General features: G+C 45.9%; 1 protein-coding gene across 1 annotated transcript in view; it reads right to left on the bottom strand.

The window, feature by feature from the left end:
* TRIM71 (tripartite motif containing 71) overlaps window positions 1-15,594 on the bottom strand; it is a 75,554-nt gene extending 59,960 nt beyond the window's left edge. Inside the window, exon 1 of the mRNA XM_019498109.2 lies at window positions 13,673-15,594. Coding sequence (XP_019353654.2) covers window positions 13,673-14,557 — 885 coding nt within the window. The 5' untranslated portion in view covers window positions 14,558-15,594. The remainder of the gene's footprint in view (window positions 1-13,672) is intronic.
* Window positions 15,595-16,049: the final 455 nt, after the last annotated feature.

Raw genomic sequence — 16,049 nt, 5'->3', positions numbered from 1 at the left:
CAACCACAGGCAGAAAGTCAGCTGGGATCAAGTGATCCCAGCAAGAAAAATATCCAGAGGTTTTTGTTTTTTGTTTTGTTTTTTTAAAAACAAGAAGTCCAGAATAGGTTCTTGCACCACTTCTGGGCGGAGTTTGTTCCAGACCCTGGACACTCGCACCATAAAGAACTTTTTTCTTATGTCTAGTCTAAAATCAGCCTTCCTGGAGTTCATGGCCATTAGACCTTGTTATCCCTTGGTAATGTCTCATTTGAAGATCACGCATGTCAGTCTCATCTCAATTACGATAGAAAAACTAAAACCATTTAGGATTTAGAATCATAGCACTTCCATAGTGTGACAGTGTTCGGTGGCAGTGGTTTTCTGGGTGGGGCAGACCCCTCTAATGCACCAGTTACCACAATGTTAAAAAGATGCCCCAAATTATTTAAGGTTGAGACTGGCACACCTTTTGTATTCTTTCTTTTAGAAAATGGTTCTTACATACAGCTAAGCTATAGAAGTGTAGATTTAATTGCTGCATCTCTAGCAAAGAGCACATACTCTCCCCGTGACCCTAAAGCAGAGATTAATATTGTATTGTTCCACTCCAAGAATAGAGGACTGCTATTCTGACAACTTCCTGAGGCATATTGCGCCTGAAGACTCAAGTCTCATTAGCAACTAGAGGCCTGCTTTTTGCCACCATAGCCATACTGGTTACTAGTGTAGATACAATTTTACCAGCAAAAATGCCCTTAAGTATAATTTATTCTTTCTGAGAAGCTATTTAAACTGCACCTCTGCTAAGGGATTTGCCAGTATAGAACTATTTAAGTCTTAAATACAAATTTTCTGAATTTGTGTCAATTTATCTTCCAATAAAGTCTGGAACAAATTTTCAGCTGTTACTAGAAGGGCACTACATTTTCCTGTAGGCAGTCAAGTAGCCTGAGGCAGAGTATGAATAAACTCACTTTAGGACTAAACCTTACCTGCCACTCAATGGTGTGTGTACACCATACTTTCAGGCAGAAAGGGATGTTAGAAAGAGTAGAGAGCAATGAAAAGGATTAGAAGCCCAGGAAATTTGACTTATGAGGAAAGGTTGAAAAGAACTAAAATTATTTAAACCTGGAGAAGAGAAGAATTGAAGTGGAGAGATTTGATAATACTCTTCAAATACCCAAAGGCTAGTTATAACAGGGGCGGGCAATTATTTTGGGCGAAGGGCCGCTTCCTGAGTTTTGGCAAGCCATCGAGGGCCACATGACAGGCAGCTCAGGGCAGATTAATATTAATTTTCTAAATTTTTTAAGGGCCCCACAGGCCAGATAGAATAGCCTGGCGGGTCACATCCACCCCCCGGGCCACATTTTGACCCCCCCCCCCCCCCGAGACAGAAGTAGGATGGCAGCAGACTAATCTCTGCGGCTGCAGGGGACAGAACAAGATTAAATCAGCTCAAATTACATCAAGGGAATAAAAAAGGTTGTGTATTAGAAAAAACCCTCACTATGATGGTTGTTAAGCACTGGAACAGACTAGAGAGATTATGAAGTGCCTATCCTTGGAGGTTTTTTAAACAGCAGGTCAAGCAAACACTGGTCAAGATTTATAGATTGTAGTGTCGGAAGGGACCACAATGGATCATCGTGTCTGACCCCCTGCCCCTGGCAGGAAAGAGGACCAAGGTCAGATGACCCCAGCCAGGTGACTATCTAGCCTCCTCCTGAAGACCTCCAAACTAGGTGATAGCACCACCTCTCTTGGAAACCCATTCCAGATCCTGGCCACCCTTACCGTGAAAAATTTCTTCCTAATATCTAACCTAAACCCACTCTCAACTAGTTTACATCTGTTATTCCTAGTCATTCCCTGAGGCACCTTAGTAAACAGCACTTCCCTTACTCTCCATCTGTCTCCCCTAATAAATTTATAGGCGGTCACAAGCTCTCCCCTCAGCTGTCACTTGTGAAGGCTGAAGAGATTTAGCTCTCTCAACCTCCCCCCGTAGGGTCTATCACAAAGGCCACTAATCATGCAAGTGGCCCTCCTCTGGACCCTCTCCAGATTCCCCGTGTCCCTCTTGACATGCAGCACCTAAAACTAGACACAGTACTCCAACTGCAGCCTGACCAGTGCCGCATAGAGGGGGAGCATCACCTCCTTTGATCTATTAGTCATGCACCTGCTAATGCATGACAAGGTGCAAGGAGGCTTTGTTGATGGCCTTGTTATACTGCCAGCTCATGTTCATCTTGGAGTCAATTATGACTCCAAGATCCCTCTCTGCCGCCGAGCTGCTGAGAAGGACACTCCCTAACCTATAGGTGTGCTGGGGGTTCCTTCTACCCAGGTGGAGTACCTTACATTTATCTTTATTAAATTGCATCTTATTTCTCTCCGACCATTGATCCAACCTGTCCAGATCAGCCTGAATCTGCTCCCTGCCCTCCGGTGTACTAACTTTGCCCCATAACTTGGTATCATCAGCAAATTTGGAGAGGGTGCTCTCCACGCCCTCGTCCAAATCGCTGATGAAGATATTGAATAATATCAGTAGATAGTCAGGGATGGTGGTACCTTGGGCCAGGGGCTGGATTAAAGTGGCTTCCTGAGGTCTCTTCCAGCCCTACTTTGTTTCCAAAGTATCTCAGAGTCACAACCCTTGTCAAGATGTAGTGAACAGATGTTCCAAGTATTTAAATAAATACACCACTATCTGAATCTATTATAAATCCCTGCAATTCTTTAGACATGCCCCACTAGAGGTGCACCGCTACATGGGTAAAAAATTTACTGTATCAGAAATAAGCCATATCAGGCTGATAAATTTAGCCAATAAATGGCCCGTGCATGCACACCGCGCAGTACAAGTGGCAAGGAGTACATCCTGGCAGCTTGGAGAGCTGTCTCCAGCTTGTAAGTTTGTGGTGGAAGGGGACAGGGGAGGGGGAAGGGCAGATCAAGGCCCCCATGGTGATGGGTGCTGGGGAAGGGACAAGCACTGCTCAGCCAGGGCAGGGTGGGCATGACCCAAAGCCACAGTTCATCTAGGGGGCATGGTCTTACATCTTGTCCATCTGGGCTAGAAACAGTACTGCCACTGCTCCCTGCTGCTTAACAAACAAACAAACAAACAAACAAACAAACAAACTCTATGGGGTAGGGCAGAGCCAGGCCACAACCCTCCCCTGGTACAGCCAGATCAGGGCCAGATCATACCCCCTTCCCTCTTCATGGCTGGGTTGGGGGCATGGCTGTGCCCTCTCCCCCTGGACAGCTGATTCAGGGCCAAGCCCCCTTCTCTTCCACAACTTTCCCTGCCCCCTGCTGGCCACACCTCCTTCCCTCTGGGCCAGATTGGAGCCCAGCCACAGCCCCTCTTCCCTAGAAGGTAGGACCATGCCCCCTCACCCCTGCCCAGCTGGTTCTGGCCAGGTCATGCCCATTCCAGGGATGTCCCCCTCCCCACTCTGGTGCCAGACAGGGCCCCACCATACCCATTCCAGGTGCTGGATTGCCACTGCATCCAGCCCATGGAGAAGACAGGCACTGCCTCTCCAGCCTGCCAGCCAAGATTTCATAGACATTAGGGCTGGAAGGGACCTCGGAAGATCATCGAGTCCAGCCCCCTGCCCAAAGGGCAGGAAGTCAGCTGGGGTCATAGGATCCCAGCAAGATGAGCATCCAGTTTGCTCTTGAAGGTGTTCAATGTAGGCGCTTGAACCACCTCCGGCGGCAGGCTGTTCCAGACCTTGGGGGCTCGGACAGTAAAGAAATTCTTCCTTATGTCCAGCCTGAAACGGTCTTGTAGTAGTTTATGACCATTCGACCTAGTTGTCATCCCTTGGGACGTTCTGGTGAACAAATGTTCCCCCAGATACTGGTGGTCACCCCTGATAAACCTATAGGTGGCCATCAGATCACCCCTGAGCCTCCGCTTTTCCAGGCTAAAGAGCCCCAGGGCTCTCAGCCTGTCATCGTAGGGTCTGCTTCCCTGACCTTTGATCATGCATGTGGCTCTTCTCTGGACTCAGTTGGGCACCACTGAGCTAGAACTTTTTCCTGGATCACAGATCAAAATAGTTAACCGAGTTCCACTGGGAAAACATGTTAGTTATCACCGTTAGAGCCTGCATACACACTCTCAAGTTCTTCTTTTTAGATGCTTGTTTCAGCTGAACTACAGCTGTTGATGACACTCAAGTTCCGTTTTTGACAAGGATGGTCACATTTATTCTGCATGCACAAAATCCTCAGCTTTAACTACTCTTCAGTTAAACAAAAAGAAAGCAGTACATCTAAACCTAAAGTTTAATATAACCAGAACTAAATGAGAAAAGTTTATATTTAAAAGCCCAGTTGAGCTAAAAAATGTAGCACTGTCAACTCTTATAAATTAAATAGTGATCTGAGTCTGGAAGAGAAGTCTGGATGAAGATGTAGAAGAGAGGGCATACAAAACACACTTCTACTCCTGCAAGCTTCTGAAGAAAAAAAAAAATGTGGTGTAGACAAGAACCCGTGGGACATGATCACTTTTGCTAGTCAACCCTATGAAATAAACATAAGGAGGAGAGAAGCGTGTGAAGAGCTGTAACTCAGTCTATTGCATAGGAAGAAAGTCCTGGGGAGCAAGGAAAAGCGTGCATTTTGGAAAACGAGGAGGAAAGTTTAGTTAATGGCCCATGTAATTTGGGTCTGGACTCTACCCCAGAAGGTGCCCCTTCCAGTCTAATGTTCTTACATTAAGAACGATGATTTTGTTTTTAAAAACTCACTGAATACAGAACAGGTTTTTTAAGAAATATTTTAAAGGACTAAGCAGCTGAGTTCAAAATGGGTTGTGTCGCAGTGTCAAACTGTGACCTACAACAGTAACTCTCTGGTCTTACATCTTTGTCCATCTAGGCCAGGTACAGACATTACACTTTTATCAGTCTAAGTGTGATCAGAAGCTGGTCTATACCTGTAACAGACTAGAAGTTTGGTACATAAAAGTCAGACTATGTCTGTAACAGAAGACAGGCATTAAAAAAAAAAAGTGGTGGAACCCAGCATAAAATTTGCACACACACCCCCCCCCCCAGCACCAAAATGGTGAATGTGTGTTCTGTCTGCTACCCAAACCAAACTATGCCACTTACAGAAAACTACGTAACTTAAATCAATTCTGTCCCGGGCTTTTGAACGCCTGTACCTAGTTTACAGTTTGTATTGCAGCCCATCAGTTCTGGGGTATTTCTTACCTATACACCTTACTTCTTTGCTTAAAAAGAAAAAAAATGTCATTGTTTATCAAATTTAAAACAAACTGGGATTGGGACAAAAGGCAAATCAAGAAGGCAAACAATATAGAATGGCAAGATGGAGACAAAATTCCCTTACCCTGAAGGTATAAGAAAATAGAATCCAAGCCAACAAAGTCAGGGGATGCATATTTGTACAGCTCTTTTCAACCTGAAGTTCTCTCTTGTACCTCTGACAGAGAAGGGAGTTTGTATATGAACTAATGACAGGTTGGGGGGGGGAGGGAGGAGAAGAGGGAGAGAGACCCAAGTCCCCTAAAACCATGAGATTTGCACAGCCTTGGTATTGCCAAGGAGAGGCAAGTTTCTAACAGACGCACAAAATAGCAGCTTATATGTACACGCAATAGAAATATCTTCCTGTATTCAAGACATCCTTAGCAATTTCTGAACCTCTGCCCACAGATTTCTACTACACTAGAAGTTGCTAGCTTCTTTACAAAAAAAGAGAGACCATATACACACACCCCTATTACCAAAACTTTAGGGGGTTCAGGTTTCTATACAGCTTGCCTCAGCAGAAACTGTTTGAAGTCATGCTTATTTGGGTTAATTAGTAGTGTTGTCAGAATTTACTGACACCAGAATAATAGAACATCTTCTATTTGTTTACCCAAAAATGTTGGGAATGTTTGGGAAACAGACTGCATGGTGCCAGCTATCATAACAAGCAAAGCCAACTTCTCACAAAAAAAAAAACAAAAAAAACCAAAAAAACCCTTGTGAAAAGTAGTAACCTCAATAGGATGAAATGTAAGACAGAAAGATGACAAATCTGCCTTTGACCCAGATTCATTTGAAGTCACCTTATAAAGAGTCTGGGACTTTTATGGAAGAACTAATGAGCAACACAGCCATCCAACCTATGCTAATCTTATGGGGGAGGATGGAGAATAGACAAGTTCTTGGTGTAGTATAGGAGCACCACTGTCTTTCAGAACTATGTTGTACAATTGTGCAAGCTTTCTTTTAAAATGAGAAAGGGATTGTTTTTATTTTAAGCATATGTGCTGGGCATGAGGGAAAGGAGACTGGAAAGTGATCCAATTTATTAAAGTTTAGGCTAATGTATTTATTAAGCAGCTAGTAGAGATGGTATACTGGTCTCAAACTAGCCATAATGGCGTGTAGCCTTGTCACAAACTATTTTTGTGAATGGCTAAGATCTTAAGAGTGAATTTGGCTTCTCCACACAGAAAAGGTAATTTCCAATCGTAAATCAGAGAGTCTTAAATACCCGCGTGGTCTTTTACTGAGGATGAAACACCACTTTTTGCAAAGAAAAAAGTGAAACTCCTTGACTAGCCTTCTCAAGCAGAAGCACCATTTTTTTTTAATTGGTACTTTCAGTTACTACCTTAAATTGAGATATCACATGTACCCTGCTTTTCAGAAGTGTGGGACACCTAGCTGCTCCCAATGATTTTAACACTGCAACTGTATACAGACCATTTTATTTTATGCACAGCTACATATACTTGGAGTCAAAACATTCCTCCAGATCAGATAATCTTGCTATTAAAATTTCTACTGGACTGGAATAAGTGACAACCACAGTACTCAGAATGAGCTGTGGGGTTGCATTATGAATGCTTTGTGCCCAAAAAGCTTGCAGTTAAAAACAATGTTTTTAGCTTATTAGACCAACAAGGTTTTTGCAATCATCTCTACTAAAAGTCCTGACTGCCAGAACCCGATACATACACACACACACACCCACCCGCCTTACAGCATTAAGCAGATAGGAACAGCTATTAAACATTACCAGAAAGATTTTTAATAAAAAGCCTCAAAACTATGTGGCAATATATTTTGGAACAAAAAATATTTAAAAAAATAAAATAAAAATTAAGTTATTTCCAATGTTTAGCTATTCATTTAGGATTTGGCAAGAGACTGAGCTATACAACATAACACTGTGCCAAGGAAAGGTTAGGTGGGACTTCCATTAGAAGATTTGGGGCAGTAGTGACCAACCTTCTTGGCAGGCATTACATAAGCTAAGCCCTGCCCCACTGATCCCTACCTTTAGAGTTATACCTTATAAAGTCTGCACCTTGAGGGGCTGGAACGGAGGCAGGGGGGAGCTTGATCCCCAGGCTGCATGGAGCAGGGCAGGATGCAGATGCAAGAGGTATTGCTACCATGAACCAGATTAACCCTTCCCTGGCCCTACAACTGCTTGTTTTATAGGGCAAAGATCCAAATCCCCAATTTTGGCAGCAGCTGAAGTGCCAGGGAAGGGTTTACCCTGGCTCTTGGTAGTGACACCCAACATCTCTCAGAGCAGAGTCTTGCCTCAGTTTCACTATGTGGCCAGAGACTGAGCTCCCTTGCTTCCAAGTGCCTTGCTTTACTGAGTACCACAGGGCAGCTGTCCATGCCATTTGTGGCACACATGCCACAGGATAGTCACCTGAGTTTTAGGTGGCCAATTTAAAAATGCACTAAAATCAGCCTTCCTTCTTTCAACCCACATACTCTCCCCTCCACTCACCAGTCACTGGAAGAGTGGGAGGAAAAGGAAGAGGGACTCAAGTGACCATTTTAAAAATAACCAGGAAAACGTGCCATTGTTCAGTTACAGCACACACATACACAAAGTTACACTTGCTAGTCAGTAACAGATGGCATACCCAACATTAATTCTCAATCCAAATCTATTTGAAAGAATTAGCTTTAAAAGTTGGCATTTTAGACACACAACCACCACCAAATGCATATTCAAGTAATCTATTATTTCCATTTCAATTAATTCAGCACACAATTCTGAATAACTGACTAGTAGAAAAGGTTCAAACAACTCCTATCCTTGGGGAGTCACTGTCAGACTTCTTACCTTCCATCCCACATTTTCTAAATGAAGCTCAACCTGGTGAAACAACCTCAATGCCAGCCATTGCAATAATACCAATTGCTGGAATTCGATTAGCCACATCAAAGGAATTTTAGCTGAATTACTATCAGATCCAAAGACCAATAGTATCTGTATGGCGACTTTACATCTCTATTAACAAAAATACTAGCTATACATGAATCTAGAATGGTTGCAACACTTAAATGGCTGTACCCATACAACTGCAAATTACAAGCTTTTTATCAGAATACTTCTAGTTAGGATTAGTAAGAAGGGAATTCTAGCAGTCCCATGCTGGCTGGTTCCAGAAGATCAGCTCCCACTAGCAAAGAAACTCTCTCTTGGTTCCATTTAATCCTCCTGGATTTCTCTAGAAGTCAAAAGACAATACAATGCAATTAGACTCAGACCTAGCTGAACTTCTACATATACCTACCTTAATTATCCCAATTAAAAACTTTTGGGGGGTTTATTTCTCGCGAGAGCTTCTTCCTAGCCACCCTTGGAGTCGATGCTTGGCATACCAGTCTCCTCCTTGCAATTCGTTCCTCCCCCTTTCTTTCTTATATTAGTACATTTATGGTTCCTGGGGTGTACTTGGTAGCCATGTTGGTCCGAGACAAGAAGAAGACATACAAAAAAAAGCTAGAACTCTTGGTTCCAAACTGATACTTTTTTTTGTAATTTTGCAGTTGGTCTAATAACAGGTATTTCAGCTCACAAAGACACTCATGGACCCAGAGGGACAGCCTTCCATCTTTAGTTCCCTCTGTGCAAAAGTGAAGTTTATTTCCCATCTATGGGGACTTTTAACTATCTTGTACCGTCTATACTTTTCCCAGAGCCTGACAATAGGAATTTAATCCCAAAAGCTTGCAGGAAAAGACATTTATCTTGCAATATACCAGTTGGTCTAATAAAAAGGTATTTATTCTGGAACCAAGAGTTCTAGGTTTTTTTGTATGACCTCTATGGCTCCTCATACTTATCTTGACTACATAACCATCTGACTGCTTCTCTGCAACTGCCCTGCTAGAATTGTCATGCTTGCCCCAATATCAATAGGTAATGGGATGTTTTATGTTACATTTTCCCACTTCCTACACCAATACAATTGGTAACTGAAGAGTATTGGGTCTGTGCTAATCCTCCCATCCTTGTTGCCAGCTAGAATGGAATTGCCATTCTAGTGACTGAAGAATCATGGAGAAAACCCCACTCTACTGGCGAGACTTTAAGAAACGGTAAGCTGTTGTTACTATTTCACTTTGTGCAACAGTAACATCAGAATTGTTCAAGTTCCAAGTATTTATGTTCATGACTTGGAGACAAGATGAAACACTGGTACAAGCCAGTGTTCCTTTTTAGATTTACAAAACTTTTATTGCCAGCACTTATGTGGACAGAGGGAGAGAGAGGGAACAAGCACACTTCAGATACTAGGAGCTCACGCTGAGGACTTTTCATATAAATCAGCTGGGCTCGTCTGATACTGTTATCAGAGACAGACTAACTCACAATGCTTTCCAAGTATGACTTTACTCTAAGAAGCTTTCAAAAACCATCATCACACAGTGATGCCACTATATTCAATCTTTACCATTAAAATAATGTCCCAAAAACTAATATTTCTAAGATCTTAAGTTTGATATGTAGTGATTAAGCCCCAATCAAACAAGAACATTTTAACTAATACGGAGTTCTCACAGCAGTTTTCAGCTGTGTAAAAGTAAGTCTCAGGACTGTTTACAAAGCAACACATTCATTGATTTAAAAAACATAAGAGACACAAAGGATCAGTGACTGCTTCAATTTCAGTCAGAACATCCACATCAGGGATAAAACCAAAATCTAGGCTTGGCATTTATTGCCGTGGACCAGAAAAACATTGTATATACTCCTCTTCCCCCCCCCCCATGAAAGTCGATACTTCATACTGAAAGCAGTGTTTAGAATTCCATCTTATTTAGATTTTGCCAGTATAATTATAGCCACTCCCCCCTTCCCAAACTCATTGAGCATCAGTAACAATGTGCATGACTACTACTTTACAACACTGACTCTTAACCAGGGTGCCACTAGCTTGAGATCCTTGTCAAGAAGGACAGACAATGGTTCGCACACTGAACAGTGCTGAATGACTTGCACAGTAAGCCCAGGAGATGTCAAACGGGAATCTGCAATATCAAAAATATTACAACCTGTTGGTCTTTCCAAGTTCTTGACAACAAAAGAACTGTTGATCATTTTTCCTGTAGTCAAAAGCAGAGTGAAAACTAAGAGCTGGCACTGACCCCCAAGGGGTGCCTTGGGTCTAAAAAGGTCAAGAACTATTACTTTCCAATATATTGTAGTTATGTAACTTTCTGTACATCAACATTATAGATCAGAACAAAAAAAAAATCCAACCAACTTATCCACGGAAACTTTTACAAACAGGCAGCATGAATCTTGAAGAACCTACAGAAGAACTAACAACTTTGATCCTGTTGTAATTTAAAGTTTGCACTACCAGAGGCTGTGCATTTTAAGTCTGCTTCCCCTGCCCTCCCACCTCCATTCTCCAACCTCAAGTCCTCTGTTTGCATCTGCTGTGACAGAGACCCTACCAACATCAATACTTTAGTTTTCTTTAGTAGGTTGATGGAACAAAGTTTGTAACTTAAGAAAGCTTTCTTTCAGTGTCAAAAAAATGCATGAGTAGCCACTCATTTTTTCTTTATTATTTAAAAATCACTGACAATATTTTAGAGAACATGGTCACTCAAACACTTCGTTGGAATGTTCTGCTTTGTTAAATCAGAAAACTATTCATTCACATGAATTTATGTTTAGAACATTACTTAAATATTCTCTGGGACAGCTGTTTTCCCCATCAGAGGCTCCTAAAATGGGAACTATTTTTAAGAACGTTTAACAAACCAGTAAAAATTCTCACCATCTCTCCGTCGCTCTTCCCAATATAGCAAAATTTTGGCGTCATACATCTTTTGTGACAGGGATTAACAGCACAACTTGTTCTTGATTTATCTGGTTCCCACAGAATGAGCAGAATGTTTCTTCCAAAGGTTAGTTTAAGTATTTGTAAGTACTTAAAAACTAATTCACTGATCAAGCATTGCATGTCTAAAAGTTAATACAGCACCAATACCAAAGGAACTAGTCAGTGGTTCATTAAGCAGATCCCAGAACACACATCTATAAAAGCTCCTCATGTGTCCCATTCCCTCTTGAATTATTCTTTTGCCAAGAAGTCTCCATGAAGCATCACCAGAGGTTCTGAACTTTTTCCACTGACAGGTAAAAAATAAATAAATAAATAAATCAATCAATCACACACACACTGTAGAAACTGACTGTTCCATGAAAAAGCCTTGCAACCCACAAAAGTAATTTCATTGGAAGTTGATGCTCTTTGGAAGGACACAGTATATTAAAGTTCTCTGGGCTAAATCTTGTGATGGAAGACTATTTTACCATCAAGTCCAAGAAAAAGAAGTCTAAAATAAAGCACTTGATGCTGAACATGTTTTAACTATTTCAAATACTAAATCATCCTCCATTTGGTTCTAGATTTAAAAGATCAATGATTACGTCTGTCCTTTAACATTTTCACTAGTAGGTAGAGAAGTATTTAGAAAGGACTAGAAAGCTCTGTGGGCAGTCCAATAAGGAGAATTGCTCATTTCCTCCCCAATCACCAAACATCAAACATCTTTCTAGAACAGTCTTTCTAAACGTACACGTTTTCTTCCCTGTTTCTATGGTGTTCAACTGCTGAAGTACCAAATCACAGTTAAGTTGGTCCTCTTAATTGAAATTAAGGCTTCCTAAAGTGCATTCACACCTTTTCTTAATAGGAAAAACACTAAATATTTGTTCAAATGCCCTTGTAATTTGTCTTCATTCAGTTAGTCTTTAGACAAGGATCGGTCTCTCTTAAAGTGGTACAGAATCAAGCAAAACAACAAAAAGAACTAAATGAAAAAAAAAAAAAGGGAGCAAATCTTACTTAACAATAAAGTTACTGGAAAATTCCACCGAGATGCCACACTACATTCCGTGGAAGGAGGGACCGAGCATGCTGTTTTCCAGTTTTAAAGTTAAAATTCAGTCCAAATCACTATGTCACTGTATTAGGTTTGGAATAGGCCTAGACATTTTATCTGCGTGTTCCAGATACTGCACCTTCATTTATAAAGCCTAGAGAGAATATTTTTAAGAGGTGCTACATTATAGAAATTTAACACTTTATTTAAACTGGATTAAACAAGAGCATCTTGATATTGCCAAACTATGTTCTTGCAATACAGATTACATACAGAACGTATTAACCAAGAGCATAAAAAATAAGTCACAGTTAACAGAGAATGAAACATCATTACCCCTCTGAAAGTTAGATTTTCCCACTACACCACATTCACCCTCTCCTGACACCTACTTGCTAGTTTCCTGTTTCTTTAATTGCATTATTCCTATCACTAATGCAACACCAACACTTTGTAGATGCCACCTTTGTATTTTTTATGAGTTCCTTCAAGCTCAGGGAAAGATTTCTTGCAATCAATTTTACTGTATTAAGTGGTGACAGCCTGAATATTACTTGCATTTGAAAGGGAGAAACAAACCAAACCAAGACAAAACAACCCCTTCTCCCCTCCAAGAAAGGGGCAGTTTAAATAGACTTCTAAGACTTGGTTTCTACCCTGGGGCAGAAGGGGGAGTGCACATGTGAAGTGCTCCCATATCCCCTCAACTCAGCTTACAATAGAGGTTTTGACAAAGAGGTTTTCAAGTTGGTGGGGGCAGGGATGGGGCTTAAATTGCTAATGTGACCCAAGTGCAAAACTTCAAAGCACATTATGTAGGAATAGTAATAATAATTTTGCATGCAGTTCAAGAGCTCTGCAAGAATGACCACAGGTCACATCTGTGGTGGTACCCCTGTCCTCACATGCTTTCCTACCACACAACAAACAAACAAACAAACAAACAAACAAACAATACACCGGGAGGTCCCTTCTTGGGAAGCAAGCAAGGAAACGGCCAAAGCTTTGAATGAAGCAAAGACCTGCCCAGATGCAGAAGCCAGTTGTAGGCCTTATGTGGTCACAAGGCCACATTTTTAAGCCAGCAGCTGATCTGATCTAATTGTTCAGAGCCAGTGACATGGGGGGGAGGGGTAGAAGGGGAGTGCTCAGGTGGGGACTAAAACATCTCCATCTGTGACTAAAAGAGAAGACCAGCGGCACCACCCAGCAAGCCCCTTCCGGCTGGGGCATTTGGAAGCAGGAGCATCCCGGGGAGTGAAGTCAAACTGGAGGTTTTGGGGAGGGAAACAGCTCAGGCTTTTGAGAGCAGGAGGTTAAACGGGGAGGGAACCACAGCTCATGGCACGGGAGCCAGAAGCCTTGAAACCTAAGTCCCGTCCCCCCCATGCTGCCTTACCTGGCTCTTTTCGGTCCTAGGCCTGGGGGGAGGGGGGCACAGGCCAGCAGGGAGGGAGGGGGCAAGAGCTCACCTCGTCGTCGTGGTGCTGGCAGTAGCTGGCGCGCTCGGGGAAGACGGAGAGGATGCTGTAGGGCGCGGCGGGGTAGGGCGGGCTGAGGCCGAGCTGGGCGGCGCCGGCGGGCCCAGGCCCAGGCGCGGGGGCCGCGAAGCGCTCGATGAAGTGGTCCTTGGTGAGGCGGACGCGCTGGTGGGCGCGCACGCAGTTGTCGCACAGGTGCTCCTGGCAGTCCAGGCAGCGGGCGCTGGCCGCGTTACCCTCGTCGCACGAGCTGCAGCGCGGCTCCCCCTGGCGGCTGTGCGGCCGGCGCAGCAGCAGCGGCCCCGACGGCGCGCCCCCCCCGCCGCCGCCCGCGCTGGACGACGAGGACGAGGAAGACGAGGACGAGGGTGGCGGGGCTGCCGCCGAGGCGGCGGGCGGGGGCGCGGCGCGGTGCGGCGGGCGGTGGTGCCGGTTGTTGCCGCCCGGGCCCTGCCCCGGCCCCACGGCGCCGGCCCGCCCGTTCTTGTGCTCCTCGGCGGCCGCCGCCACCACCACCACGTCCAGCAGGTTGCTGAGGAGGAAGTTGGAGGAGGGCAGCGCGTCCATGCCCGACGGCTCCGAGATCACCACCTTCTGGTCGCAGACGGGGCAGCGTAGCTTCAGCGCCTCCCCGCCGCCCGCGCCCCGCTGCGCCTCCAGGCACTGGCGGCAGAAGGCGTGCAGGCAGGGCAGCACGTGCAGCCGCCGCGACGGGGCGCCCCCGCCCCCGCCCGACGAGGAGGAGGAGGAGGAGGAGCCGCCGCCGCCGCCGCCGTGGGAAGAGGAGGAGGAGGAGGAGGAGCTGGACGAGGCCGAGCCGCACGCCTCCTTGCACAGCGGGCACACCGGGAAGTCCGCCTCGCCGAAGGAAGCCATGGGGGGCGGGACGCGACGGGACGGGACTGGACTGCCGCTACCTGCGGGCCCCGGCGCCTCGCATGGGCGGGCTCAGCGCAGCGGGGCCGGGCCGGCTCCCGCCGCCCCCCTCCGACGCCGGCTCCGCCACCGCATGGTGGAGGCAGTGGGCGCCTGAAGCACGCAGGGACCCGGCTGTGGGGGCCGAGCCGGGCCAGGGGCGCCTCCGGGCGGTCCTCCGCACGCGGCTGCTCCACTTGGCTCCTAGCCGCGCCGGCGGGAGGCGGCGGTCGGGCGGCTGGGCCGGGCGGCGGAGCGGCGGCAGGTCCCCGCCGGCCGGCCTGAATTATTCATGGAGGTGTATTATGTCCGCTCGCACAGATGAGCGCTGCCGCCGGTCCCGCGCCCCCTCCTCCTCCTCCTCCTGCTGCTCCTGCCCGGCCCGAGCCCCCGGGATCACATTTCCTTTGTCATCTCGCCGGGTGCCGGCGCGCGGCTGCGGAGGGGGCGAGAAACGATAATAATCGAGAAGAAAAAAGAAAAAAAACGCGGCGGCGAGCACGGTCCAAAAATAAGAGCCGCTTCTTCACCTCGCTGCTCCCCCCCCGCCCCCCAGCAAGTGGCCGGCACCGGGTTGCAATTAGCGGCAGTGACTCACTGAGGCGGCGGGAGCCTGCGCTGCGCGGCGCGGGACTGCAGCGGAGCCATCGCGCGGGGGAGCTGCCGGTGGCCCCTCCCGGCCGGGGGCTCCTCCAGCTGGGCTGGGCTGGGCTGCGCTCCTGCCCCGGCTCCGGCTCCGGCTCGGCCTTGCCTCTCCGCGCTCTCCGGCCGCCTGCTCTTGAAAGTGATCGGAGTTCGGGACCCTTTTAATCTCCGAAGTAGCGCGCTCACTTCCGCCTGGGCGCCGGGGGGAGGCTGAGGGGCGGGGGTGGGGGGCTGAAGGCAAACAGGAAACATTAACCCTCTTGCTCCTCGCTCGCTGCCTCCTCGAGAGCCGGAGGTTCCTGAATCTTCTAGTATTCCGCCTCCCCGGGCTGTGGGAGGGCTGCTTATCTTTCACGTTGCCACCCCTTTGTTTCCCAGCCCTTGAGCCTCACTTGTCCCCCCTCACCTCCAGATCCGTTGAACAGAAGCGGAGCCTGCTTCATTTTAGGCTTTCCCTCCCCATCTTTTAATGCAGTCTAATTGGATCCCCTCCAGTAGCTTGTTATAAAAAATTTGTCCCTTTCCCCCGTTTTTAACAACTCTCTGTCACACTTCTTTTTTCTTTTTCAAAAAAGAACTTCCCTTGAATTAAAGAGAGGGTTGGACACATGACAGCTCTCAATAGGACACTTTTGTAACGTCCTGGTGAATTATTCGGTTTTTTTTAAGTTGACGGCTGTAGAGTTTGCATTAAAATGTTGTCCCTGTTTGGATTTAAACCAGAAAAAATAAAAAGATTCTAAGGGCAATTGCTGGACAGGGAACAGAAACTTCCTTTAAGAGCTCATGAAGCAGAGAATAAGTGGTA

This window comes from Alligator mississippiensis, chromosome 5, assembly GCF_030867095.1.
Source record: "Alligator mississippiensis isolate rAllMis1 chromosome 5, rAllMis1, whole genome shotgun sequence".
In the NCBI taxonomy this organism is placed as follows: Eukaryota; Metazoa; Chordata; order Crocodylia; family Alligatoridae; genus Alligator; species Alligator mississippiensis.
Note: the sequence above shows the minus strand (reverse complement) of the source record. Positions and strands in the feature narration are given on the sequence as shown.